At 34.4% G+C, this 25,950-nt stretch overlaps 1 protein-coding gene across 2 annotated transcripts; it reads right to left on the reverse strand.

The window, feature by feature from the left end:
* Positions 1-978: 978 nt before the first annotated feature.
* Positions 979-22,425, reverse strand: LOC134267330 (beta-2 adrenergic receptor-like). Of its 2 annotated transcripts, none has more exons than XM_062749557.1 (2): positions 22,326-22,425; positions 979-2,252 (listed from the first exon to the last, which is right to left on the reverse strand). In XM_062749557.1, the coding sequence occupies exon 2, from the start codon at positions 2,250-2,252 to the stop codon at positions 1,197-1,199; it is 1,056 nt and encodes a 351-aa protein (XP_062605541.1). In that variant the 5' UTR covers positions 22,326-22,425; the 3' UTR covers positions 979-1,196. The 2 variants fall into 2 exon arrangements, with proteins under 2 accessions (XP_062605541.1, XP_062605542.1); XM_062749558.1 differs by lacking the exon at positions 22,326-22,425 and adding an exon at positions 3,621-3,697.
* Positions 22,426-25,950: the final 3,525 nt, after the last annotated feature.

A 25,950-nucleotide genomic window follows, 5' to 3' on the forward strand; every position in this document is an offset into this window, starting at 1 on the left:
ACATAGTTATGTTGAATAAGGCTGCCTCTTTCAAAATTTGTGAATTTCAGGGCCCCCGGGTCAGGGGTTCTAGTGTTAGGATGGGGCTCTATTGATTATATAGTGAAATGCATAAATTCATTTAAAATCTTCTTTTCTGCGCCTAGGTATTAAACCAATGCACTATGTACATAGTAATGAGGAGGAAGGATGTCTCTTTGAGATTTATGAATTTCAGGGCCCCTGGGTCAGGGGTTCTTGTGTTGGAGGGGGGCTCTGATGTTTATATAGTGAAAATGCATGAATTCTTTGAAAATATTTTCCTTTGCTCCTGGGTATTATGCCAATGATCTAAGTACATATTAATGATGAAAAAAAACTGCCTCTTCCAAAATGGTTAATTTCCGGGCCTCTGGGTCAGGGGTATTTGGAGGGAGGGGATACATACATGTAGTCTGAAAATAAATTAATGTTTTGAAATCTGCAATTTTGTATTAATCAACAATTTATGATTATATAAAATTAATGTTAAAATTTCCAAAATTTTGAAATATGTGGCCCCAGGGTCAGTGGTTCCTGTGGGACGGGGTGTACAACTGGTTATAAAGTGGAATTGCATTTTCTCTTTGTTACTTTGATCTATCTCTGGGTATTAAGTAACAAAGTAAGCAAGCTAAGTGTATAGTGAGTGTATAGTTATGATAAGCAATGATACCTCTTTTAAAATTGTGAATTTCAAGGCATCTGGTTTAAAACTCAAAATCAAATTCAATTGTTGGAAAGTTGTTAAATGATACTCAGGTGACCTATAAGGCCCTTGGGCCTCTTGTTTATGAAGGGATTTACATGCCTATATAGGTGGTAAGCAATGTAGAATCAATCTCTCTCGATCGATCGTCGACGCAACTTTTTTTTCTTACCCTGTTCTTGATGATTATTAAAACTTAAAAGTCTCAGTAAATATTTAATAATTCATGTAATCCAAAAATAATACAACGCTTTGATTATTTTGAAAATGTTTTTATTGTAAATTTCCTAGGTAGTTTTCAAAGCTGTAGTTCCTTCCTTCTCTACGTGTCACGTGATCCTATACACTGAAAATTATTTAAAAAACACAAGGTAGATATAGAGGGAGTTTTTAAAAAATGACATCTAATACAAAATATTATTTACGTATATATTTTATGGTGTGGGGAGTTAAATCATGATAATTATAATCACTCTTCCAAAAGAGTAAGCGCTACAGTATTTGATGGTGTATTATTCTGCTTCCGAAACCGATCACAGATGGTGTGTTTCAATGAATATCGAATGTGGAAGTCCGTCAACCAAAAGAAAGATATAATGGAGCTTACAGTAGCTCCCATGTAGGTAAAACCAATAATCAATGAGTAGGGCGGCATACAGGCAATACATATTGCCAATAGTAAGTTCATCATATGAAATGGAGCCCAGAATATTAGAAATATCACACTTATCAGATATAAAGTTACAACAGAAAAATTATTTTCATATGCGTAATATCCCGAATTCCTCCTCGTGTTCACCGATCGAGCGTTTGGTGTTCGGCTGTGTTTGGTTGATTTCTGATTAAAAGGGAAAAAAGTTGTTAACATCATCACCAAAACTAAAAATAGAGCAGGAAGAAAAAAAACGAGGATAGGCGAGGCTACTGATGCTTCGTCAACTAGACCAAACACACACATATCTTGAACGTCAATAGGTGATCTCTTAAATCCTCCAATCCACACTGGTATTACAACAGCAATGCCAAATATCCACGGCAGAATTACATATACTTCTCTTTGAAGTCTGAATTTTATTGATTTATATAAGTAGTTCATTCGAGCATATATAAATCTGTCAATGGACATTAGAATTAGAGTCATTAAAGATACGAATGGTAAGAGGACATCAAGGACGATCCATGTCTTACAAACCACTGTCCCCAGCTTCCACCCTGGAGTCATTTCCTGGTACACCACCAGGGAATTCACGAAAAGACCAATCAGGAGATTTATGAAACAAAAGTTGAAGACACAAGCGTACAATGGCTGAGTCCTTAATTCCTTGATAAGCAAAATCACAAAGCAGAGACAAAAATTCAACAGTGTAGAAAGACAGGTAAGAATTATGGCAAAAATGGCAATTGGCAAGGAGTGTACATTGTGGGCTTTTTCAATATCTCTGATAAATAATGTCCAGTTTAGGTCTCCGTGGTAGTCCCCATACAAGTTAAGGCCGTGGCCGTCCTGTATTGAAGCGTTAGTCATCTGAAATAGAAAATGAAATGTATAATTATGATTGATAGTTACAGTTGTATGATTTTTTTCTATTTGAATCTATGATATGTTTTCAAAACCTTTTTAATACTTGTTCTGATCTCTTAACATTTTGAGAGGTTGATGATATGCATACTTATGACTTAACATTTGTGGTGAACATTTAATGCACAAAACTGTAAAATAAAAATATCAATGGCGGCAGGCCAATGTGATTTAAACTTGTGATTTTATAAAATTGAAGGACCATGCTTGATTTTATCTCCTGGGGTGACCGTCTTAAAAACGATGAATGATATAATTTAAAACTACAACTTAAGTTTCAATTAACAAATTGGAATTCTCATTGTTTTTGTCCTCTTGTCAAACAAGAGGCCCAAAGGCCTTATAGGTCACCTGAGTATCCCGTAACAACTTTCTAACAATTGAATTTGATTCGTGTTTTAAACCAGAGGCCATGAAAATCACAATTTTGAAAGAGGCACCATTGCTTATCATAATTTTACACTTAGCATGCTAACTTTGGTTATTAATACCCAGAGGTAGATCAGAGTAACAAAGAGAAAATGCATTTCCACTTTGTAACCAGTTGTGCATTCCCATCCCACAGGAACCACCGACCCTGGGGCCATAATATTTCAAAATTTTGGAAATTTTTTTATGAATTTTATTTCATCAAAAATTGTTGATTAATACCAAAGTGAGATTTCAAAGCATTGATTTATTTTCAGACTATGTAACTCCCACTCCAAATACCTCCATTTTGGAAGAATTCATGTACAGTGTATTTTCATTATATAAACATTAGAGCCCTGCCTTAACACAAGAATTCACAAACCTCAAAGAGACATCCTTTCTCCTCAGAACTATGTATATATAGTTCATTGGTTTAATACCCAGGCGCAGAAAAAACGATTTTCAAAGAAATAATTCATTTTCACTGTATAACCTTTATACCCCCGCCCTAGCACTAGAATCCCAGACCGTGGGGCCATGAAATTCACAATTCTGGAAGAGACAGCCTTATTCAACATAACTTAATGCACTTGGTTAGTTTATTTAATGCTCATGAGCAGAGAAGAAGAATTTTAAAGAATTAATGCATTTTCACTATATAATGTATTTATCCCCACCCTATAACTAGAACCCCGGACCCTTTGGCCATGAATTTCACAATTTTGGTAGAAGACTCAATGCTGATTACAATCATACCAACACTTTGACTGCTTGATGTCCAGGAGTAAAGAAGATTTTTAAAGATTGCACTTATTTTAGTGGTTTTGGCCCCACCCCCAGGCCCCAGGGGGACAGGGACCATAAAATTCACAATTTTTGTTCCCCTTCACCCATAGTTGCTACCTGTATATGCAGAAATTGGTTGAAATTGGTTCAGCGGTTTCAGAGAAGAAGCTGAAAATGTTGAAAACGGGGGATGACTGACGACGGACGAAAACGGATAGCAATAGGTCACCTGCGTTGACCTAAAAAAAATAGAAAACAGAAATAGAAATTCTTATGACATTTAATAGTCAGAATAATCTTAATATATCACCTTGTTAATGTAAATTTAAAGTACTGTTAATGCAAACCTTTTGGTAACATTTAAATATTTTAACTTCATAACCCTAAAGACTGAGTATTAATTAGAAACCCTGTGTGGAGTTATCGACTCTGGGTATTTAACATTAATTTAAAGATCTTATGTTACAGGTTCCAAATTCCACAGCACTTGAACATCAAAGACAACGCCATTATTCAAAAGACACTGCGAGAGATTTATGAATACGACTTAAAAACAAGGGAAGTTAAAAACATAAAAAATGTGTTACCAGTATTTTTCAGCTCCTTTTATCGACGATTTGGGGGATAAAGATTTTGCTTTGTTCATATGTCTTTGTGTTTGTCCGCAAAACCTTTTAATTTCACCATAACTTTTGATTAGTTAGAGCGAAGACTTTTATATTTTAAAAGTCCCTGTTGCAAGACCTTTCTTTGAGTGCCAATACATTTTGCCTAGTGACCTTGACCTTTGAATTTACCCTTGGCTTTAAGATTTGATCAGAAGGGCTTTCGTAATTCACATTTATATCTTTTGTATAGAACCTTTCCTTGAATATTTTAGTCAGACCTTGGTCTTAGTGTTTGTCTTCATACTTGACTTGTGTATTCTTTATGACAGGACTTCCTCTACAGCTGTATTATGTCAATAGTTCTGACCTTTTGACCGTGGGTTTGGCGTCCTGAAAAACTTTAGCCTTGGCCTTATCTTTTGAATGATTCATACAATGAAAAAATGTTTTTTTTTTCTGTTTTTTTTTTTTTTTTTTTTTTTGTAACAAGGACTTTCTTTGTGCAGGAAGAAGTATGAACTTTTGACCCTAACCTTGAAGCTTGACCTAATTTTGAAAACTCGCACTAAGATTTTGAAATGTTGGAACTGTGATTTTATTTTTCAAGGCATATTTCTTGTGAAAATACCTTTAAGACATTGAGAGTCGCCAGCATGGCGCAGTGGTTAGAGCGTCTGCTGTAGAGTCGCGAAGTGAGGAGTTGATTCGTTCGAATCAGACTCTGGGACGTAGAGACCAGCCCTATAAACTGAGGTCCCGTGTCGTAGTAGGTGCTGGCACAAAAAGATCCTTTAATGGCTTTGAGTGCCAAGTATAGGTCAAAATTTATAGCTCTCCACCGGCAAGTGGTGGCGTCTCCAAGAGTGAAAAATTCTCGAGAGGAACGTTAAACAACATACAATCAATCAATTAATCGACATTGAGATATATCGACTGTTTTAATAATAACAATTATAGTTTTTTTTTTCTTTCATGTATTGATTTAATATAACTAAGTAAAATTGTAATAAAAGACATCGTTTTTTTTCTTTCATATATTGGGCCGCCAGTAAAATATATAGGGTAAGAAGAAAGAAACACGGTGAGTTTCACAAACACCGATGCCCCTATACGACAGCTTATATTGAAGTTAAAGTTGCATGTCAAACATAAACATTAAGAGATCAAAAATGTTGTTGCATGCCCTTAAAAATGTTACCACAAAAAATGTCATTTCACAAGGCATATACCTGTGAAATATGAAGACCAACTGTTCAGAAGATATGGCCAATGTTAATTGTTTTTTTAGTTGGTCAAACTCTAATTAAAGTAAAAGGGACAACATTCTTGGTATCCAAGGAAAACTAGGTCTTGTCACAAGGAAGGAATACCCCGTGAAATATAAAACGCCTAGTACTAAGCGTGCAAAAGTTATGGCCAAGGTTAATTTTTTAAGATCAAAATTAATCGGTCAGATTATTGATGACCCAAGGAAGGTCTTGTCACTTGGAATATACATGTATGATACGAAAGAAGAAGCTAAAATATCAAAAGATTAATGTATTTTTTTTAAAAGAGGTCAAACTACAAGGTCAAGGCGGAAAGGTGAAATATATTTTTGGCCAAGGAAAGGGTTTTTTTCCATAAGGTATATACTTATGAAGAATTAAGGTCATAATACTAACTGTTCAAAATTTATGGACAAGGATAAAAAGTGCACAATTTTTTCAAAAGTACACCCAACTCTAAGATCAAATTCGTTGCTTACCAAGGAAAACATTGTCATAAGAAATACTTGTAAAGTATAAAAACCATAGTTCAAACCAATCAGTTATAGGCAAGGTTAAAATATTTGTGGACAAACATACAAAGAGACAGACGGGCGGATCAGAGCATAGATTATACCCCCGAATCCCCGATTACAGGGACAAAAAACCCTAAAAATAACAAGTTAGTCAATCATGCTGCTTGTTTTGTTTATTTTTTGTGGGAAATTGATTCTTAAGAACACAGGAACCCCAGTTATACACTGTTATAACAATAAAATCTTGCCAAGAGGAGGGATATCCCCAGCCCCCGAGACCCCCCTTCTTTAACACTATGCATACACTATCTGGAAACCCAGTGAAATACTTTGAAAAGTAAAAAAAAAACTAAAGTTGAAAAGAATATCTACCGATTTGATAGATGTAACAATTTTTCTGAGATGTGCATAATATGAATAACAACTTTGAAATCACAAAACAAAAATTTTTTCCTGTACTAAAAATAAAGAATTGAAGATCATTGATTATATACTGAACTAACTTATCTTTATGTTCAAATCTTTAATCACTATTACTAGCTTTTAGATTCGAACGCAGTGAAATTACATAAGTATGTTCTTTTTCTGTTAACATATGTGTAACCCATTATGATAAGTATGAATTTAATGAGAACAGAAGAGGCGACCTTGAGCCTGGAATATAGCTTATTTAATCTGTTGGAATTCTGTAGTGTTTGTAGGGTAATGGGGCAAAATGCTAGTACATACTTGTCACTTAAACCGAATCTGCTTCTTGATACAAGAAGTTGTGATATACAATTGTAAACATGCAAATAGCAGGGAATGCACATAAAAAGTATACGACTAAAATATCTACATTTAAATCAACGTGTTTGTATGTATGGGGCATTGGGCTTTGAAGACAATATAATTTCTATTTCTAAGACAAATCATGTAAAACGTCAGTTTAAGCAGAAGCTTAAATAAATGTTTGTTTACGGAAAAAGATATTTCAGCAATTTGTGGCTCTATTATTTGTGACTTTTCCGTAATTAAAAGCAAGTGTTGTTTCCTGTTCAAGGAAACGACGTTTCCTCAGCTTTTGGATTATTGCTTAATGTTGTTTTGGAATCATTGATTATAAAACATTATTTTTGTTATCAAATATTTACAGTTTGCAGCACCCAAGAGTTAGAGTACTGATTACGCCGATATCCCACCATGCTTGTCTTACACGGTTGAACACAATAAATAAACAGTTTGAATTGAAGCTGAAAGCTGGCTGGAACAAAATGGTTGTAGAGCAAACAGAGAACTTTCAATGGCGAATTGGAGTGCCTTGGAGAAGTAAGCATCCCCTATCGACGGACACACCCACCATAGTGTGAAATTAAAATAATGGGAATAACAATAAGCACAATAAACGACATTCGGGGTATATTTTGCTAACAAGGCCATTCTATAATAATAGGGAGTTATGGTATAAAAATATCATTACAAAAGCTTCTTGAGATATCACTTAGAAATGAAAGTTTTACTAGTACACACAATCACAATGTATGAAGATTATTAATGACCTCTGACCCCAAAATCAATAGGGGTCTTACTTAGACCATTGGGAGTTGTTATGTGAAAATTTCTTTGCAAAAGTTCAAAGGCTTCTTGAGATATCGAAACGAAACGACTGTCACAGTGTTACAGATAGAAAGACAGACAGACGGACGGACAGAATAATATCCCTAGTTCAATGTAAGCGGAGGACAAAAATTGTCTTCGAGAATATGCTTTAGTTAACTTTAAGCAACTATTGTAAATACTAATACCTGTAAAATATATATAAAGTTAACTCAAAACTGTTTTGTTACTTATTGAGGCTTAAAAAGTTGAGCAGATCCTTTTAATTTACAGACACATACATAATAATCCTCTAATTTTTTAGCAATTTATTTAAAAATGCTTGGAAATTTCTATCATGCCCCCTCCCCTCCCCCGTGACTGCGCATGTTCGGTTATACAATTATGATTAGCAAAACTTCTAAGTGTTCACTTTTGTAAATGTATTTATTTAAAAACTACTTTATAGAATTGTCTGATATTTTCAAATTATTACAACAAATGAGTCTTCTCAATAATTGTAGAAAGAAAATCAAATATCGCCGATGAAAACCATTGTTCTGTGACGAAGCTTAAAAACAACAAATCTGTACTTTGCGGCACGTGTTTTGTGTAATTAGCATCTTTTTGTAATCATTGTCAAATTTTAAAAACTGGTTTCACTAAAAAACACAAAACATTGGCAAAATGACCATTGAGATAGAAGGAAGAGCCGTTGGAATGTTGATATCTGGACCATCCTTGCACCACGTTTTACTCACTTCTATTTTTAGTGCTAAATTGTCCTTGATATTACTTTTAGAAATTAACAACCAGTATCAGAACCCATTTAAACACATTTTTCTGTAGGCTGTGCGTCATTTTCATCGCCAATTTATCACAATTTGAAAGCTTTTGTTGATATCTGGACCATCCTTGCACCACGTTTTACTCACTTCTATTTTAAGTGTTAAATTGTCCTTGATATTACTTTTAGAAATTAACAACCAGTATCAGAACCCATTTAAACACATTTTTCTGTTGGCTGTGCATCATTTTCATCGCCAATTTATCACAATTTGAAAGCTTTGGATAAAATTTAACCAAACCGAAAGTGACTTTGATCTTCGTCAGAGGCCAAAATTTCACATCACACCAGATTAAAAGAGTGTTAAATTGTCCTGAAACAGTCTTAGAAACATGAAAACAAACAATTTCAATCCTATGGAAATGATAAGAAGTCGGTGCTGGTGACAGTCCAATATCAGCTCAAGCAGTCTGAATCATCCTTAAAGCGGTGCTCTAACGTGCTAAACGTCCAAGGATATTGACCAAAAGGCCTCTGTGTGATGATGCACTGTCAAAATCCCGGATCTGAATCCCATTGAACAAATTTGGGATTTTTATAAGGAATGTCAAAGCTCCCCCCCCCCTCCACACAATTTCAACGGTTTTGAAAGATCTTTGCAGTAGGTGTGGCAGCAGATGGGTCAATCTCCTATTTAGGGGTACATAGTATCGAACAGTTAAGGATGTTTTGCAGTAATTAGAGCGGGTGGTGGTCTTACTCCATAGAGATTATTTTGTGTGAATTTTCATTTTGAGGGTACATTATTTCCTCGACACTTTGCTTAAAATTCTGACGAGATACTTACATGAATTTTACGCATCATCGAACTGAAATATGCATCATTAACCATGAATACAAGAAATTACGAGGGGTGATCAAAAAGTTCGCAAACTATCTCTATATCTACAAAACCACACTTCAGATTAGAATGAAATTCGGTACACACATAGCCATACACAAGGCCTATAAATAGCATATGCTGAATAAAGTTTCTCTCCTTGTTTGTGACGTCACAATGTGAAAATGACGTCACTATTTAGGTCACTTGTGACGAAAAATGGTTGTCTCAGTCGAACTCGTTCAACAAACGACTGTACAATTCATTGTAATATCTTAGAAATCCCTCTACAGTATCATATAATAATGTGTACACAGTTTATTGAGATAAATGAGTTCCTATAAATTCAATTAATGATTGGATTAATCGTTTTAGTGAAGGAAGGCTGATGGTTAAAAATGATACTTGTCATCTTGCCCAGTGAAAGCAAGTTTGAAAAGATATGTATTTTTAATTAAGCAATTTGCTATCAAAGATCTCCAATTAGCACTTTGAAAAATAGTTGAATATTTGAACAATGATATAAGTATTAAATACCTAAGATATCGTTTACTTTAGATTTTAAACATATTAGATATGATAAAAAGGATGCACCCATTCTCTATCCACCTTGAATAAAGGTCTCTCCTGAGACAGAAGATTTGTGTTTTAATGGTCGTCATGCTTATTTTTGGAAAGGATGTTATTATCCACCCATTCTGTTGCCGAGATATGACCATTTCTGGCAAATTAACTGTTCTTGTCATAAAAATTAACTCACATGGAAAGAAATATAAAACTCGGAAAATTCTTTTAACTTTTGTGACAGAACGCTACGGAGGGGGTCACGTGACCGCCAATATCACGTGATTCGCGCATTCGCAGAACGGTGGTTGATGTGCATTAAAATCGGGGAGGATTAATTTAAAATATAATCAACATTAAAACCAAATATTGTTTCTTGTATGGAAGTTATTCAATTAGTTTGCGAACTTTTTGATCACCCCTCGTATTTATTGTATGTATTTGTACTTTAAAACTTAAAAAATATTAGACGAATACTTAGAAGTTTGGTTCAGTGTATTCTTTGTCGTTGCTTTGTAAATATTCCCATTTTGTATTTTCGCCTCGGGTGCTGAGACGGGAAAGTTGTGTTTCGAGTCATTATACCATTCGCTTGAAAAGTTGGAGGGTATATATATATATTGATGGGGATGTCCGTCCATCTGTTACGCTTTGGGGTACCCATATTTTATCCGCAACACCTCTTATATGACTTCGTGAAATTTAATGAGACTTTCACAGAATCTTTTTTAGGTCACCTGAGTAAACTCAGGTGACCTATTGCTATCCGTTTTCGTCCGTCGTCGTGCGTCGTCCATCGTGTGTTAAAATTTGAACATTTTCAGCTTCTTCTCTGAAACCGCTGAACCAATTTCAACCAATTTTGGCATATAGCATCCATGGGTAAAGGGGAACAAAAATTGTGAATTTCATGGTCCCTGCCCCCCTGGGGCCTGGGGGGTGGGGCCAAAACCACTAAAATTAGTGCAATCTTTAAAAATCTTCTTCTTTACTCCTGGACATCAAGCATTCAAACTGTTGGTATGATCGTAATCAGCAATAAGTCCTCTAACAAAGTTGTGAAATTCATGGCCCCAGGGTCAGGGGTTCTAGTGTTAGGGCGGGGCTCTATTGCTTATATAGTGAAAATGTATTATTTCTTTAAAAAATCTTCTTTTCTGTTCCTGAGTATCAAATAAACTAAGTACATAGTTATGATGAGCAAGAGTGCCACTTCCAAAATTATGAATTTTATGGCCCCAGGGTCAGAGGTTCTGGTGTTAGGGCGGGGCTCTGTTAAATATATTGTGAAGATGCATTAATTCTTTCAAAATCTTCTTCTCTACTCCTGAGTATTAAATAAACTAATTAAGTACATAGTTATGATGAGCAAGAGTGTCTATACCAAAATTATGAATTTTATGGCCCCAGGGTCAGGGATTCTGGTGTTAGGGCAGGGCTCTATTGAATATATATAGTGAAAATGCATTATTTCTTTTAAAATCTTCTTCCCTGCTCCTGGGTAATAAATAAACTAACTAAGTACATGGTTATGATGAGTAAGAGTGACTCTTCCACAGTTGTGAATGTTATGGCCCCAGGGTCAGGGGTTCTGGTGTTAGGGCGGGGCTCTATTGCTTATATAGTGAAAATGCATTATTTCTTTGAAAATCTTCTTCTCTGCTCATGGGTTTTAAATAAACTAACTAAGTACATAGTTATGATGAGCAAGAGTGCCTCTTCCAAAATTGTGAATTTTATGGCCCCAGGGTCAGAGGTTCTGGTGTTAGGGCGGGGCTCTATTGAATATATAGTGAAAATGCATTAATTCGTTAAAAATTTTCCTCTCTGCTCATGGGTTTTAAATAAACTAACTAAGTACATAGTTATGATGAGCAAGAGTGCCTCTCCAAAATTGTGAATTTTATGGCCCCAGGGTCAGGGGTTCTGGTGTTAGGCTGGGGCTCTATTGAATATATAGTGAAAATGCATTAATTCGTTAAAAATTTTCCTCTCTGCTCATGGGTTTTAAATAAACTAACTAAGTACATAGTTATGATGAGCAAGAGTGCCTCTCCAAAATTGTGAATTTTATGGCCCCAGGGTCAGGGGTTCTGGTGGTAGGGTGGGACTCTATTGAATATATAGTGAAAATGCATTAATTCTTTGAAAATCTTCTCTGCTCCTGGGTATTAAATATACTAATTTAGTATAAAGTTATAATGCCTCAACCAAATTTGTGAATTTCATGGAACCTGTGTCAGGGGTTTTGTCATGCAGTGTAAGGGGTGGGGTGGGGGGCTCTTTTGATTATGTAAAAATGAAAATGCATAAATTCTTTGAAAATCTTTTCCTTTGCTCCTGGATATAATGCTAACAATCCAAGTACGAGGGCCGTTCAAAAATTACGCGGAGTTGTTGCACAGAAAAAGTATTTGACGACATAACGGGCAAAATGTCATACATAATATAGAGGAATCTTTACTTATATGGTCTTCAAAATTTCATATCTAAAAGTTGTAAATTGGTATCAATTTTGAGTGATTTTTCAGGACATATCATTAAGTCACGGAGCAGCAAAATTTTCGACGTCAAAGGTATTATAAAAAAATGTTATTGAGCTTTCATTTTCTCAACATTTTCCCAAGAGTACCTGTATAATTTGAGTTACCTTATCTACTCAACATCCAAACACCATTTCTTGTCAAGCTTAAAATCTATTAAACTAGTAAAGAATATCCTTTTTTGTTTTTAAACCAAATCTGCAGGTATTTATGAGATATAGTGTGATATTGGTGACTCTCAATCACGTTCTTTACAGTCCGGCTCAAGTTTTCGTCGATAATCTTCTTCCCGTCTTCCCGTACAGCCTTTTTACAGAGGTCTAACGGTCTAAAATTTCAATCTACTTTTTGTGGACGAATGTCACGAATACCCTAGTTTACTACATGTTTTATTATGCATATTTTGGATCTATGTTGGCGATCTCTCGAGCATTACACATAATTAAACAAAAGTGTGGTGCGCCGTCAATTCAGGAGACGTCATTTTCACAGTCTTTTTCAAGGGAATCGCATCAGAGAAAAATCACTATATTTCTGTTTGTACTTCAAATATCACGTCAGAAATCTAAATGCATAATAATAGAACAATTTAGAGATATATTTGAGAAAATTGTCGAAAAATATCGCGATTTATAGAAAATTAATGAGTTAAATTTTGGATTCCGCATGCTTTTGCTTCAAATTTTTTGTCGTGCTAAAGGCCCTGTCACACCAAGCTGCGTTCACACAGAGTCATTACGGCGTTGTTAAATTTTTAAAAACGCCGTGGAATCGCAGGGAAATTGCACAAATTTCTGTAAAATTTTCACAGTGTGAAGATGTCACGGCGTTCCTACGGCGACGGACGCGATTGTACGGACGTTACGCGCGATGTTGGTGTTATTTTACAATTTTAGAATCTGACCGATTAAACTCATCGGTAATTTTAAAAATATACTCGCAGTATGGGTGAATTTGGTATGATTGGATAGATTTTCAACAGAACTACCTGATTCTAGTTAGAAAATAACATTTAAATAATTTTTATACAAAAAGTATAATTTTAAAACGCAAATAAAGGGTATTTTAAGCGTGTAACGCGTTACATTTTTTAGCAGGGATCGCGCATTTTTCGTGTGGAGAGCGTTCATAAGTAAATCTAGAATTTTCATTTTCCTCACAAAATAAGAGCAAAACCATGTCGTTTGTGTCTTTATTAACAATTCTGCAATAAATGTTGGCAAGAAATAGAAAGCAGTAGTTTTTACAGATGAAGAATCTGTAACGCTTTTAATTAAAAACGTGCATATGAATATACACAATAAATTTACTCATTTACACGAAAGTTTATATAGAAACAAATTATATCAAAATGATGTGCTTTTCCTATAGATTTGAAATATTTCATTGATGTTGATATCAAACTGCATGCTTTGGAGCCAGTAATTGAATTACAAGTTCAACAGAAATGTCCAGCGTCTAAAATGACATGTAAAAATAAGACAATGCTTTTTTGAGTCGTTAAGTTATATTGTTTTCCCAATCGACTACAAGAATAATTGAATGTTCACAATGTGCTACTCTAAGCGTTTAGATTGAATGTCAGATTAATAAATTTACTCCATTAATTAATATTTTATGCAACATTTAGGAGGTTCAACATATTTGTCCAGTGGACGTTCTTGACGCGTAAAATTCGCTCTGCTTCAACGTCAATACATGGAAATGCGTTTAAGACTGCTTCGAGTAATTAACAAAATTTATCATACATATACAAATGAAAAAGCGCCCTTTATGTTCATTAGTTGAATTATAAATAGTCTATGACTTTTTAAACTTCTATTTCAAGTACAAAGAGATAGCGATGGGGTACCAGTCCAGCAAGTAACACTATAAGAAGCTTTACGGCAATTTTTCCATAACGCTATGAAAGCGTAACGTCAAACGTCACCAACGTCACGGCGATCTCACGGCGTTCTACTGCGTTCCCACGGAGATCTCTCGTCGATTGACTGCGCTTCTGCGGAGTTTTCACAGCATGTTAGGAGTTTTCACCTCGTGTTCATGGCGTTCTCACTGCGCTGGCTGCGTTCACAATACGTTCACAATGCGCTCTATATCCATTGATATATTATTCAGAAAGAATTTAAAACATTTTTGTTTAAAAATTCAAGTTACACGATGAAAAGACTCATAATCATGCCAAGAAATATTATTATTAATTAAAAATGATCTGTTTGAATAATTTAGTACTAAATTATTAATAGTTTTATGATTAAACTCCTCGGTTCAGATGTGTTGTTAAATTTTCTTTGATTTTATTATGAATGTAAAAAAAATAAACACACTGAAAAGTTGCTACAAAATTTAAGTGAAACAACAGAACAAGTTCTGCTGGAGTGATTTTCTCTCTTATGTTTTTCTTAAATGCTCCTAGTACAATTATTGCTGATCAAATATGATTCCATTGCTCTTGTTTTGTGAGCTGGCTATCAACGCTCTAACAACGGCGTGAAAGCGCATTGTGATCGCCAACGGACGCTATAGAAACGCCATGGGAGCGCAACGATCGCAGTGACAACTCCGTGTTGTGGTTGTGTAATCGCAGTCAAAAAGATAACAAGACGATTAATCTCAGTAAAAGCGCAATAGAAGCGCAATGACATCTCCAAGGACTCCGCGAAAACTCCGTGAGGTCTCCGTGGAAGCGCAGTCTACTATCATTGCGTTCGTGCCGCGATCATGTGCGTCCTTACGGCGTTCGTACGGAGCTCCCACTGCGTTTTCGGAGATCTCACCGCGCTGCTACGGCGATCACTACGTTTCTACTGCAATTTTAGCAGACCGCGATCACACGGCGCGTACTTTGTGCATGCCCAATGTGATCGCCGTCCCCTGGCGTTCTAGGAGTCCCTACGCGACCCTACCGCGTGCAGTGGAGATCTCGCCGCGTTGTCACGGCGCTGAAGGAGACTCTACTGCGATCACCTCGGCGTTTTACATTTTTTATGAACGCCGTGCGATCGTCGTGAGGACGCAGACCCGGTGTGACAGGGGTTTAAGTACCTCTCCATCAGCGATATCAACATACCGATAATTTTAGTAGAATTTATTTGAAATACAGAAATTTTGCCCAAAATTTACTGGAATCTTTAAGATACATTATTCTGAGAAATTTCATAACTATATGATGTCTGTAATAGTAAATAATAGCACAGTCCGCGTAATTTTTGAACGGCCCTCGTATATATATTGATGAGGAAGAAAGGTGCCTCTAGCAAAATGTTTAATTTCATGCCCCCGGGTCGGGGGTATTTGAGGGGGGGGGGGGTACATAGTCTGAAAATAAATTAATGCTCTGAAATCTGCTCTTTGGTATTAATCAACCATTTATGATGAAATAGGATCTTTGATAAAATTTCCAAAATTCTGAAATATGTGGCTCCAGGGTCAGTGCTTCCTTTTGGGTGGGGTGCACAACTGGTTATAAAGTGGAAGTGCATTTTCTCTTTGTTACTCTGATCTACCTCTAGAGTAAGCATGTTAAGTTTATAATTATGATAAGCAATGGTGTCTCTTTTAAAATTGTGAATTTCTTGGCCTCTGGTTTAAAACATGAATCAAATTCAATTGTTGGAAAGTTGTTACATGATACTCAGGTGACCTATAAGGCCCGTGGGCCTCTTGTTTTACATAGTGCCATTGTGACCTTTTATTTTACTTTTTTTGATCTGACTCTTATTTCAGGTCGCACAGAGTAAAACATGATCTTTGCCATTATAATATGGTAGGCGGGGTGTACCATTTAATGAGCTCAGTGCTTATGTACAGCACCTCTAGTTATAGAACGAAATCACCAAAAACTGCTGTTCAGAAGCGCCTTTCTGGAGGGCATTCCGTTGGATTGTCAATTCCAGTTAATTACTAGGAATGGATCGGTAGAATCACTGAGATGTATGTTTTATATTGATACAATATTGGCTGTAGTATCTTTCATTTTCAGTCGACGAAATTAAAGAAATGATCAATTATTTGAAAATGGTCTTAACTTTGTCTAAAATGTCATAGATACGCGTACGGTAGTGAAAAAAAAGTTTGTATCTCAATGTGCGCCCAACCTAAACGCCATCAACATTTACTTCCGTATTCTCAATTTTGACTAATAATCAACATTTTCCCGTTCTTTTATCTGAATTCAGGTACAAATACAGACTTCACGGAAGAATTACAAAGTATACAGGCAACAATAATCTGGCAACTATGTCTGATTCCTGACAAACTCAGGATTCACACACCAAAATAATTTTTTTTTATCCTTTTCTTATGACAATGCTTGTTGGAACATCTTCACACATGTTGATCACTTGAATAACTTGTATCTTTTAGTAGTCTAATTTCTGGTTCACATTCACCACATGTCTTTCCAGATCAATTATAGCACACTTTAAACAACCGACGAATCAAAGTTGCCATATCTAAACGTTTCATACAAAATATCTTTCAATTTCTATGGCATGCTGATTTTCCTAATGTTACAATACTACTGACATATTACTATTTAAGAAATCATGCGATGCGATTCCCAAAAAAGGACGTAAATATAACTCTGTATATTAAAACTTAAAATCATTTGCAAATTATTCTCTCTAAAAAATTATATAACAAATTCCTTTCATTCGAACCATCCATAGATATATATATCGACTTCGCAGTTATCATACTGACCTCGCAATTTGTTCTCGGACGATATGCTTTGCTATGACGTCGTTACATCTATGGATCTACCTCATAAAGGAGCTTTGTTTGTATAATAAAGGTTCCATTAGCAATATACTATATATGTTTCGTCAGCAGGTAGGTAAGTATAATTTTCTAAACAGGAATTTGAAAGATATTTCCCTTCTTTTATTATTTACTAGTTAAAATTTCATGCAAGCACGGGAATTTTTTTTTTCACTGCTGACATATACACTGATCTCCCCGTATGGTAACATAGCGAAGATTAAGAAAAGTTTTCTTAAATGCAAATAAAGATATTGGTACCCAAAGTAGGGTCTTCTCACAAGAAATACATTTGTGAAATATGAAAGCCTTAACACCATCTGTTCAAAAGTTTTATTTGAAAAGTTGGTCAAACTCCAAGGTCAAAGGGTCAAAGTTGTTGGTTTCTTAAGAAAGCTCTTGTCACAAGGATTATAGATATAAAGTATGAAAGCCCTAGTCCTAACCGTTCGAAAGTTATGGCCAAGGTCATTAAAGTTTTTAAAAAAGTAGGTTAAACTCCAAGGTCAAGGTGAAAAGGTCAAAGTTCTTGATATCAACTGAAAAGTCTTGTCACAAGGATTAAAAATGTGAAGTTAAAAGCCCTAGCCCTATCCCTTCAAAAGTTATAATCACGGTTTGTTTTTTTAAAAGTAGGTGAAACTCCATGGTCAATGTCAATGGGTCAAAGTTCTTGATATCCAATGAAAGGTCTTCTCAAAAGAATTACATATGTGAAGTATTAAAGCCCTCGCCCTTACCGTTCAAAGGTTATGATCAAGGTTAAAGTTTTTTCATAAGTACGGAAGTCTCCAAGGTCAAGGTCAAAGTGTTAAAGTTGTTGGTATTCAATAAAGGTTTTGCCATAAAGAATACGAATGTGAAGTATAAAAGTCCTAGTATCTACCGTTCAATTGTTAAGACCGCGGAAAATTAACTGGCAACATTGGAAATATGCAGCTTACGTCATTATACCCCCCGCTTGAAAAGCGGGAGGGTATATAGTAATCGTTAATTCCGTCCGTCCGTCTGTACGTCCGTCCGTCCGTCTGTCTGTCCGTCCGTCCGTCCGTCCGTCCGTCTGTTACGCTTTGGGGTACCCATCTCTTATCCGCAACTCCTCTCATACCACTGAATGAAAATTGATGAAACTTTCACAGAATCTTTATTACATATTGCCATTGTGCACCTCCTATTTTACTTTTTGATCCGACACATATTTTGGGTTTCCCGGCCACAGGAAAACATGGACTTTTTCACCAGTTATAACCATATGGGAGGCGGGGGGTATCATTTAGTGAGCTCATCGCTCACAGTACCTCTAGTTTCTATCTGTTACAATCAAAACATTTAATGATAGACAATGAAATGGGCTGGTACAATTTGACGCGGACGGCCGAGAAAACATTGGATTGAAATTATAGTTTGAATGTTGTCTATGATTTCCCGTGGACATGTGTGTCTATATATAGGCCTACTGTTTACGCACTTCCTTCATCAATATTCATTAAAAGACTAAATTCTTAATTGCCAGATATTGCTTAATTGTTTTGTTATTACAACAATTTCTATAGTAAATTTTTATAAAAAGTATTATTTTTTCATTACACTTCATCATTGTTTCAAATCATTTAATCATTTTGTTTCACACAACATTTTGCGTTCATATAGCGTGTATTACTTTAAAAATTTTGTTTAAAAGTGAGTCAAACTCAAAGGTCAATGTCAATAGGTCAAATTTGGTGGTACCCAAAGAAAGGTCTTGTCACAAGGAATACACATGTGAAATAAGAAAGTCATAGCTCCATTTAATCAAAAGTTGTGGGGAACGTTAAAGTTCTTGCCGACAAACAGACAGACAGACAGACAGACGGAAGGACACGACAAAAACTATATACCCCCGAATCTTATGGCATGAAGAAACACTTCGAACTTCCGCAATGAGTTTAGAAAAATGAAGTATATATACACATCCTTATTCGTTTACTTTGAAAAGTATCAATTTAATTAGCGTTTCCGTCTTACGTGTTAAAAGGCAACTTTATTTTGATATCTGTTGTACTATGTCATACATATTTTACTATGGGTACTCATTAACTGACATTTTATCTTTACTTGTAATATAAAATTTATTTTTTTGATATCTGCTGTACTATATTATTACATTTCATACTATGGGTGTTCTGTTTCCGTTTACATTAAAGATAAACGGATTCGAAATAAATGTGTACATATTTTGTATTTGTCAGCATTTTTAAAAAGTAAAGACTAGTTTTTCACCTCATGTGTCTACAGGCCTTAAAGGATTATGGGCTTTTTAAATAGAAAAGACTACGTTTTAAAAAAAACGTTAGACGTATATATTAAAGCACACACTTTAAAAGCTTTTTGATACAAATATAAGACACTACTTTGACTTACTAAATTTAAACAAATTACCATAGTCAATTTCTATTTTCTTTCAGCAAGTTTTTTACTCTACTACTTTATTATGCCCCCGGATCGAAGATCCCTGGGATATATTGTTTTTGTTCTGTCTGTCTGTTTTTCTGTCTGTCCTTTGTCAACTTTAACCTAGCCCATAACTCTAGAGTAGGTAGGGATATGGCTTTCCTATTTCACATGTGTATTCCTTGTGACAAGACCTTTCTTTTGGTATCACTAAATATGACCTCTTGACCTTGGAGTTTGACCTAATTTTACAAGAAAAATACCAAACTATAACTTAGGCCATAACTTTTGAACAGTTAGTGCTAGGGCTTTCATACTTCATATATGTATTTATTGTGACCTTTCAATATGTATAAATATTTTGACCTTTATATTTTGACCCTTTTTTAAAAAAAACTTTATCCTTGGCCATAACTTTCGAACAGTTAGTACTAGGACTTTCATTATCACAGGTTTATTTCTTATGACAAGACCTTACTTTAGATACCAACAATTTTGACTTTTTGACCTTGACGTTTGACTTGCATTTGAGAAACTTCAACTCTCACCATAAGCTGCCATACGGGGGCATCGGTGTTTCATAAAATACATATTGTAAAAATTGTACTTTGAGTTCGTTGCCATGATGATTTACAGTTGTAAACATGCATTTTTATTATTCGTATCTCATGCTTTTATAAATTATTTCACAACTTTTTCATGCCCCCGGCTCGTTTTTCTTTCAACATTGGGTTTGATGCCATCTTACGTTCTAGAACTTTCAATCAAGAGAGAGATCGGAAAGGTCTTGTACATTTTGTTTTTATAGTTTTTGCCCTGTCTGTTTGTCTGATTGTCCGCAAAAACTTTAACCTTGCCCATAACGTTTGTTGGCTGAGACTATGGCTATCATATTTCACACATGTATTTCTTGTGACAAGACCTTTTTTTGAATATCATAAAATTTAACCTTTTGACCTTGAACTTGGAGTCCAGTTTTGCAAAATCTAAACCAACTTTAACCTTGCCCATAACTTTTGAACAAGTGGGGATTTTATACTTCACATAATAACGTTATCCTGGTGGCAAAACATTCTTAAGATACCAACAACTTTGACCCTTTGACCTACATTTTAAAAAAACTTTAATCTTGGCTTTAATTTTTGAACTGTTAGGGCTATGGCTTTCGTATTTTCATATTTCAAATCTTTGTGACAAGACCTTTCTTTAGAAATCAACAACTTACCTGACTTTTTGACCTATTTCTAAAAACTTTAACCTTGGCCATAACTTTTGAACAAGTGCTGCTAGGGTTTTCATATTTCACAAGACAGTGTATTTCTTATGAGAAGACCTTACTTTGGATACCAACGTATTTATTTGCATTTCAGAGAGTTTAAACTTCACTTTAAGTTGCCATACGGGGGCACCGGTGTTTTACAAACACATCTTGTTTAATCAGTAATCACAACTTATTTCTTTTATTTTACTTAAATCAAGATTTGGACGAATAATTCATTACTGACGTTTTATGAAATTATTGAACGCTTGATTGTTGTCAGTTTTATTTGAAAATGGTTGTAACTTAGATCCGCAAAGCGGAAACACCACCGTACTCTCCTTTTTGCTATTCTCTTAAACGAAAATGAAAATAGACTTTTTATTTAAATTTACAATTATTACTATGCGAGTGAAATCTTATTATAGTTTACGGACATCACCTTATACCTAGTGTTATCCTAAAGAAAGAAAGTATTAACTCTAGTGCAAGCGTTCGGGGATCATTTGCACATATTATCAATTTATAAGTATAGAAGTATGTATTGACGTACAAAAATGATCTCAATATGAAACGCTTGCTCAAAGTTAGCTGCAATACGGCTTATAGATGCTTGAGTGCGGAAAGAAAATCGTCTTTAAGTCTTCCCTAGACACCCGAATCCATGAGATCAAAAATACGTAGTTCTTCAGTTCAGTGTCAAAAGTGCTGCATAATCCGAGTTACAAAGAGTAATATCATGCTGTAATTGTGTTTTTTTAGATTTATAATTCGTTTATCAATTCATTTAGTGATGAATTCTATTATCGAACATGCCTTATCTTTTCTTTCATCTTTATTCTGGTAAAAATAATGAGACATATATATATAATGAGGTTTTTGGCTGTCAGATTTGAAGAATGATAACATTGACAAGATATTGTGGCATGCATAATCATTCTAATTTTTATGGGGAAAGGTTTGCTAATATTTGTAAACAATATATTAAACACTTGCCCTATCTGCTTTATCGCAGAGTACAACATTTATTCAACTAGAATAACAAAATGAAAAAAAAAATCAGTCTTGATACTCTATGCGCATAAAACGCACTAAAATAATCAGTTACCTACTACTAAGTGTAATGCAGTGCCTATAGAAAGAACACATTTCTGATATTATGTCTGCAGGTAATATATATTTATCAACGTAGATAATGTAAGAACTATTTAGCGTTACAATATAATTTTTTTTTATATAAATTCATTTAAGTGTTTGTAAGTTTTGAAGCCCCCCTTCCCCCTTTTAAAAAATTCTAACCGAAAGCAGAATACCAAGTACTCATGTACTGGGAGCAACTAGAGCTTACATCAAATCCGCACAATCAACCGCAACAAGTTTTAAATAATAATACATTTTTATCCAATTCAATAGTATTATTCAATTTTAATAATTAGTTATAACAGTATTCGGCTAAAAATCATCATGAGAATAAGATTAGCAGCATAAAAATTGCCATGTCCTACCTGGTTATGAAATCGTTTGCGCTCCTTTTTTAATGGTAGAGTATTCATCGAAATAAGATTTCAAAGTGTTGATTACTCTCTTGAATCGGTAATTACAGTATTAAGCTAAAGATAATGTCATGTCCTACCTGTTAATGAAATCGTTTGCGTTCCTTGCTTTCCCAGACAACACTGATGCACCACTGTGTTGTGATATATATAGTTATAATATGAAATAGGTACACGCCTCCATTTTATTGGCATAATGTAAAATCCCAGCTGGTTCCTCTTATGCCAGGCGTGCTGCTGAATGTGAAGATAAGGATATAAAAACTTTTTTATGAGAATGTTAACACGATCCTTCACAGGATTGTTCAATTTTGTTTTCAAATAATAACTGTGGTTATAAGATGAAATTTTTTTGGGTTAAATAATAATGTGCTTTTTGTCAATAGTCGTGTAGGTAGCTATACAGACATGTAGGGTCACTCTCTTGTAAAAATACTTATACAGACGATTGTATAAGTAGAATAGAAATATTCAAATTGTAAAGACATTTTGACAGCGATTTTTGTGAAATGTTCTCTAGATGTACACAGCTCTGTATCATTCAGCACTGCTACTGAGCAGATTATATCTACATGTTCATAAATGTGAAGCTTTGGTCGAACCGGGCAATTTTCGTGAGAAAATTCATCGGCGCTTGGTTTCAAGATGGTGTATTTTGTGAATTATTTCAGCGAATTTTTATTTTTATTTTAATGAGGGTACACAGACACACCTAGAAAAATACATAATTCACAAAATACACCATCCTGAAACCAAGCGCGTATGAGAAAATTGACAAGTTTTACTTTAAAACGTAAAGTACACGTACTCTTAATAGAACCTCAAATAATATTAATAAAAAGTACCAAAATTATAATATCAAGAATGTGTGATAATTTTCAACTCCGAACCTATGAAGTGAAGAAGAAGGATAAACCATGACTTAACAATGAATGTAAAACCACAAGGTGAAAGGAAGTGCTCAAATGATGAAAATCAAGAGTAAAAATGAAGAAAGTATTAAAAAAGCGAGTAAAAATGACAAAAAAGTAGTGTATAAATCAATAAAATAGTATAGAAAAGACATATAAAAGAAACTTAGGAGTTTAGTATGTAAAACTTGTGTATAAAAAATGTGTAGAATTGTGTATAATTGTGTATTAACTTAAACAATATGAAAAAGGAGAAATGATAAATTCCTGGATTTCATTTTTACGAAATATTTTTGACAGATGTGGTTAAATTTATCAAATATATTGTATGAGCAATATTTATTTTTATAATGTAAAATGGATAAATGCTAGAGTCAAATTTTTAAAAACTTTTTGTTAGATTTAGAACCACAAAGCAACACTTTCGAATTGAAACAGGTACAGGTACTCAAAGAAATGACAGATTTTGTAGCTTATGTGATAGTTGTTGGTAAATATCACTTTATTTCATAATGTAATGCAGGAGGGGGTTTCTTTCCCATAACCTATGAAGTTTTGTTAAGTTACATGTATGTGCCAAAATGATGTTGATTCTTTGAAAAAAAAAATATGTACATTTATCACAGAAATTAATCGTTTGGTCTGTTCTCCATAGCTATCTTAATTGATCTCAGTTGGCCAACTGTATTATAATTATATGCGTTTTTATATACCTTATGTACCATTTACATGGTTTTGAGAGAATACACTGAATTGATTTGCCAGGCATTTCGACTGGAGAAATTTTCAAGCTGTCAATTTTACCCATGATGAATAACATAATTACATAGGAACAATGAAACTTTTATTATTAGATAAAGTTAGAAGAAACTCAGATTATGAGTTGTAGACAATAATCATGCTATCTATACCTGATACAAATAAAAATGAAAATTACGATATACGTATATGGTCCAGATTCATTAAAAATAAAAAAAATTAAATTGTTTTCGGTCGTAATACATTTTTCACTTTTCAAAGATTAACGTTAACAACTGCGGCATGGGTTATTTTCCTTTACTTTTACATTATTTAAAACAAAGTATAATAAGAAGAGATTTTTAAACATTGCTATCTTTTAAGTCTTTTTCTGGCTAAGCCTGATTTTGATTCAAATAGCAAAACCTGCCGTGCAGTTCATCTTTTCCATCTGAAACACTAAGTCAATCCAAATCGGTGAAATCTTAACGAGTTGTATATTGTCAATATAATCAGATTTTCCCATCAGAGAACCGGTTTGTTTATGAATTATCGAGCGATATCATCTTTTTTTCTTTCCACAAATATATTGATTTATTCAAACTCGTCATTACCTTTTATTTGATTTAATGACGAAGCAAGTCAGCGGAAAAAAGAAATGTTAGTCCGTTATTGCTCTTTGATAATTCATTTCCTGTTCAGTTTTCCTTCAATATTTTGTTAAACATTACGTCTCAAACTAAATAAAGGTGTGAATTGCAAGGGAATATGAATAAAAGGCAACTTCCTCTTTAAAAGAAATCTACGCATAAGAGCGAGACCGAAGGAACCTTTGTGTAATTTCTTTTTAGTCGCAATTAAGTATAGACATCTTTATCCTTTGGTACAAATTTCAGTTGCATGGCTTAGTCTACTAAAGTTCAGACACTCTTTAGGTATTATAGAAAAAGGCTTGCATCAGATTAGCATCATTATCGCTTTTAAGCATTTCATTTTATCAATAATCCATATTTCTACATCAAAGATGCTATCACATTCTACACATCTACATATACAAAACTTGATAGTGACAGCTAAAGGAATAGTACTAGTTTATGGAACGCCATCACTGCCTTATAGCATACAACTATGCATTTATTATGTCAGTTTATAATTACGTGATGTGAACTTATCATTACATGAAGTCAAAAGCGCATTCCTTTTTGAGAGTGTATATTTCTATTATATCAAAGCATTATTAGGTGATATGGATTTATCTTTATTTTACGGCGAGGGCATCATGATGTGAGGTGAACACATCTTACCTTTATGTCAGTGCTTTATTACGTGGTGTAAAAAGTGTATGACATTATGTGAACATATCTTTATATTATATCAATGCTTTATTACATTATGTCAAAACTCCATTCCGTGATGTGGATATATAATTACGTTATGTCAACTCTTTCTTATGTGATTTAAAAATATCTTTATATTGTGCTAACTCTTTATCATGTTGATTCCAAAAGTTCATTACCTGATGTTAAAATACATTTACATTATCTCAAAGCTGTATATCTAGTATATAATGAATGTTGACGACCGTGTGTTAATGACTGGTAAGAAGGGGGGGGGGGGGTTCCTGATTGATTAGGATAAATTACAGGCACATAATATCACCCCCCCCCTCTTTTCCTAGACATAACTTTACTATAGAAAATGTAATGTTCATTGAAACTGTACAGCCCCCCCCCCCCACCCCCACTTCTTGTTGAAGTATAGTCCACTAAGGGTAATGTAATATATCTGGGAAAAAATGGGACTGATTGAAGTTGGACCCCTCTCCCCGAAATAGGATTTTCGGGCTTGGACTTTTTTTTCTTGGCTTGTCAATTTTTTTCGGGTAAATGATTTTTTTTTTCTGGCGAACCTCCTCTTTCAAAAAAAAGATGCTACGTCACTGGATTAGTAATTTTTTTTTTATCATTCCAGGGCCAGAATTCTATTACAAAAATCTACCAGTCGCTCATCTAAATCAATTGAATAATTGAATATGCCTTAGTAAGCATGCATGGGC

This window comes from Saccostrea cucullata, unplaced genomic scaffold (assembly GCF_032062105.1).
Source record: "Saccostrea cucullata isolate Sc308-1 unplaced genomic scaffold, CSIRO_AGI_Scuc_v1 ctg522, whole genome shotgun sequence".
Classification (NCBI taxonomy): domain Eukaryota; kingdom Metazoa; phylum Mollusca; class Bivalvia; order Ostreida; family Ostreidae; genus Saccostrea; species Saccostrea cuccullata.

Excerpts from the sequence above, each read along its gene's own strand:
- LOC134267330 (XM_062749557.1), bottom strand. The coding sequence starts at position 2,252 with ATGACTAACGCTTCAATACAGGACGGCCACGGCCTTAACTTGTATGGG.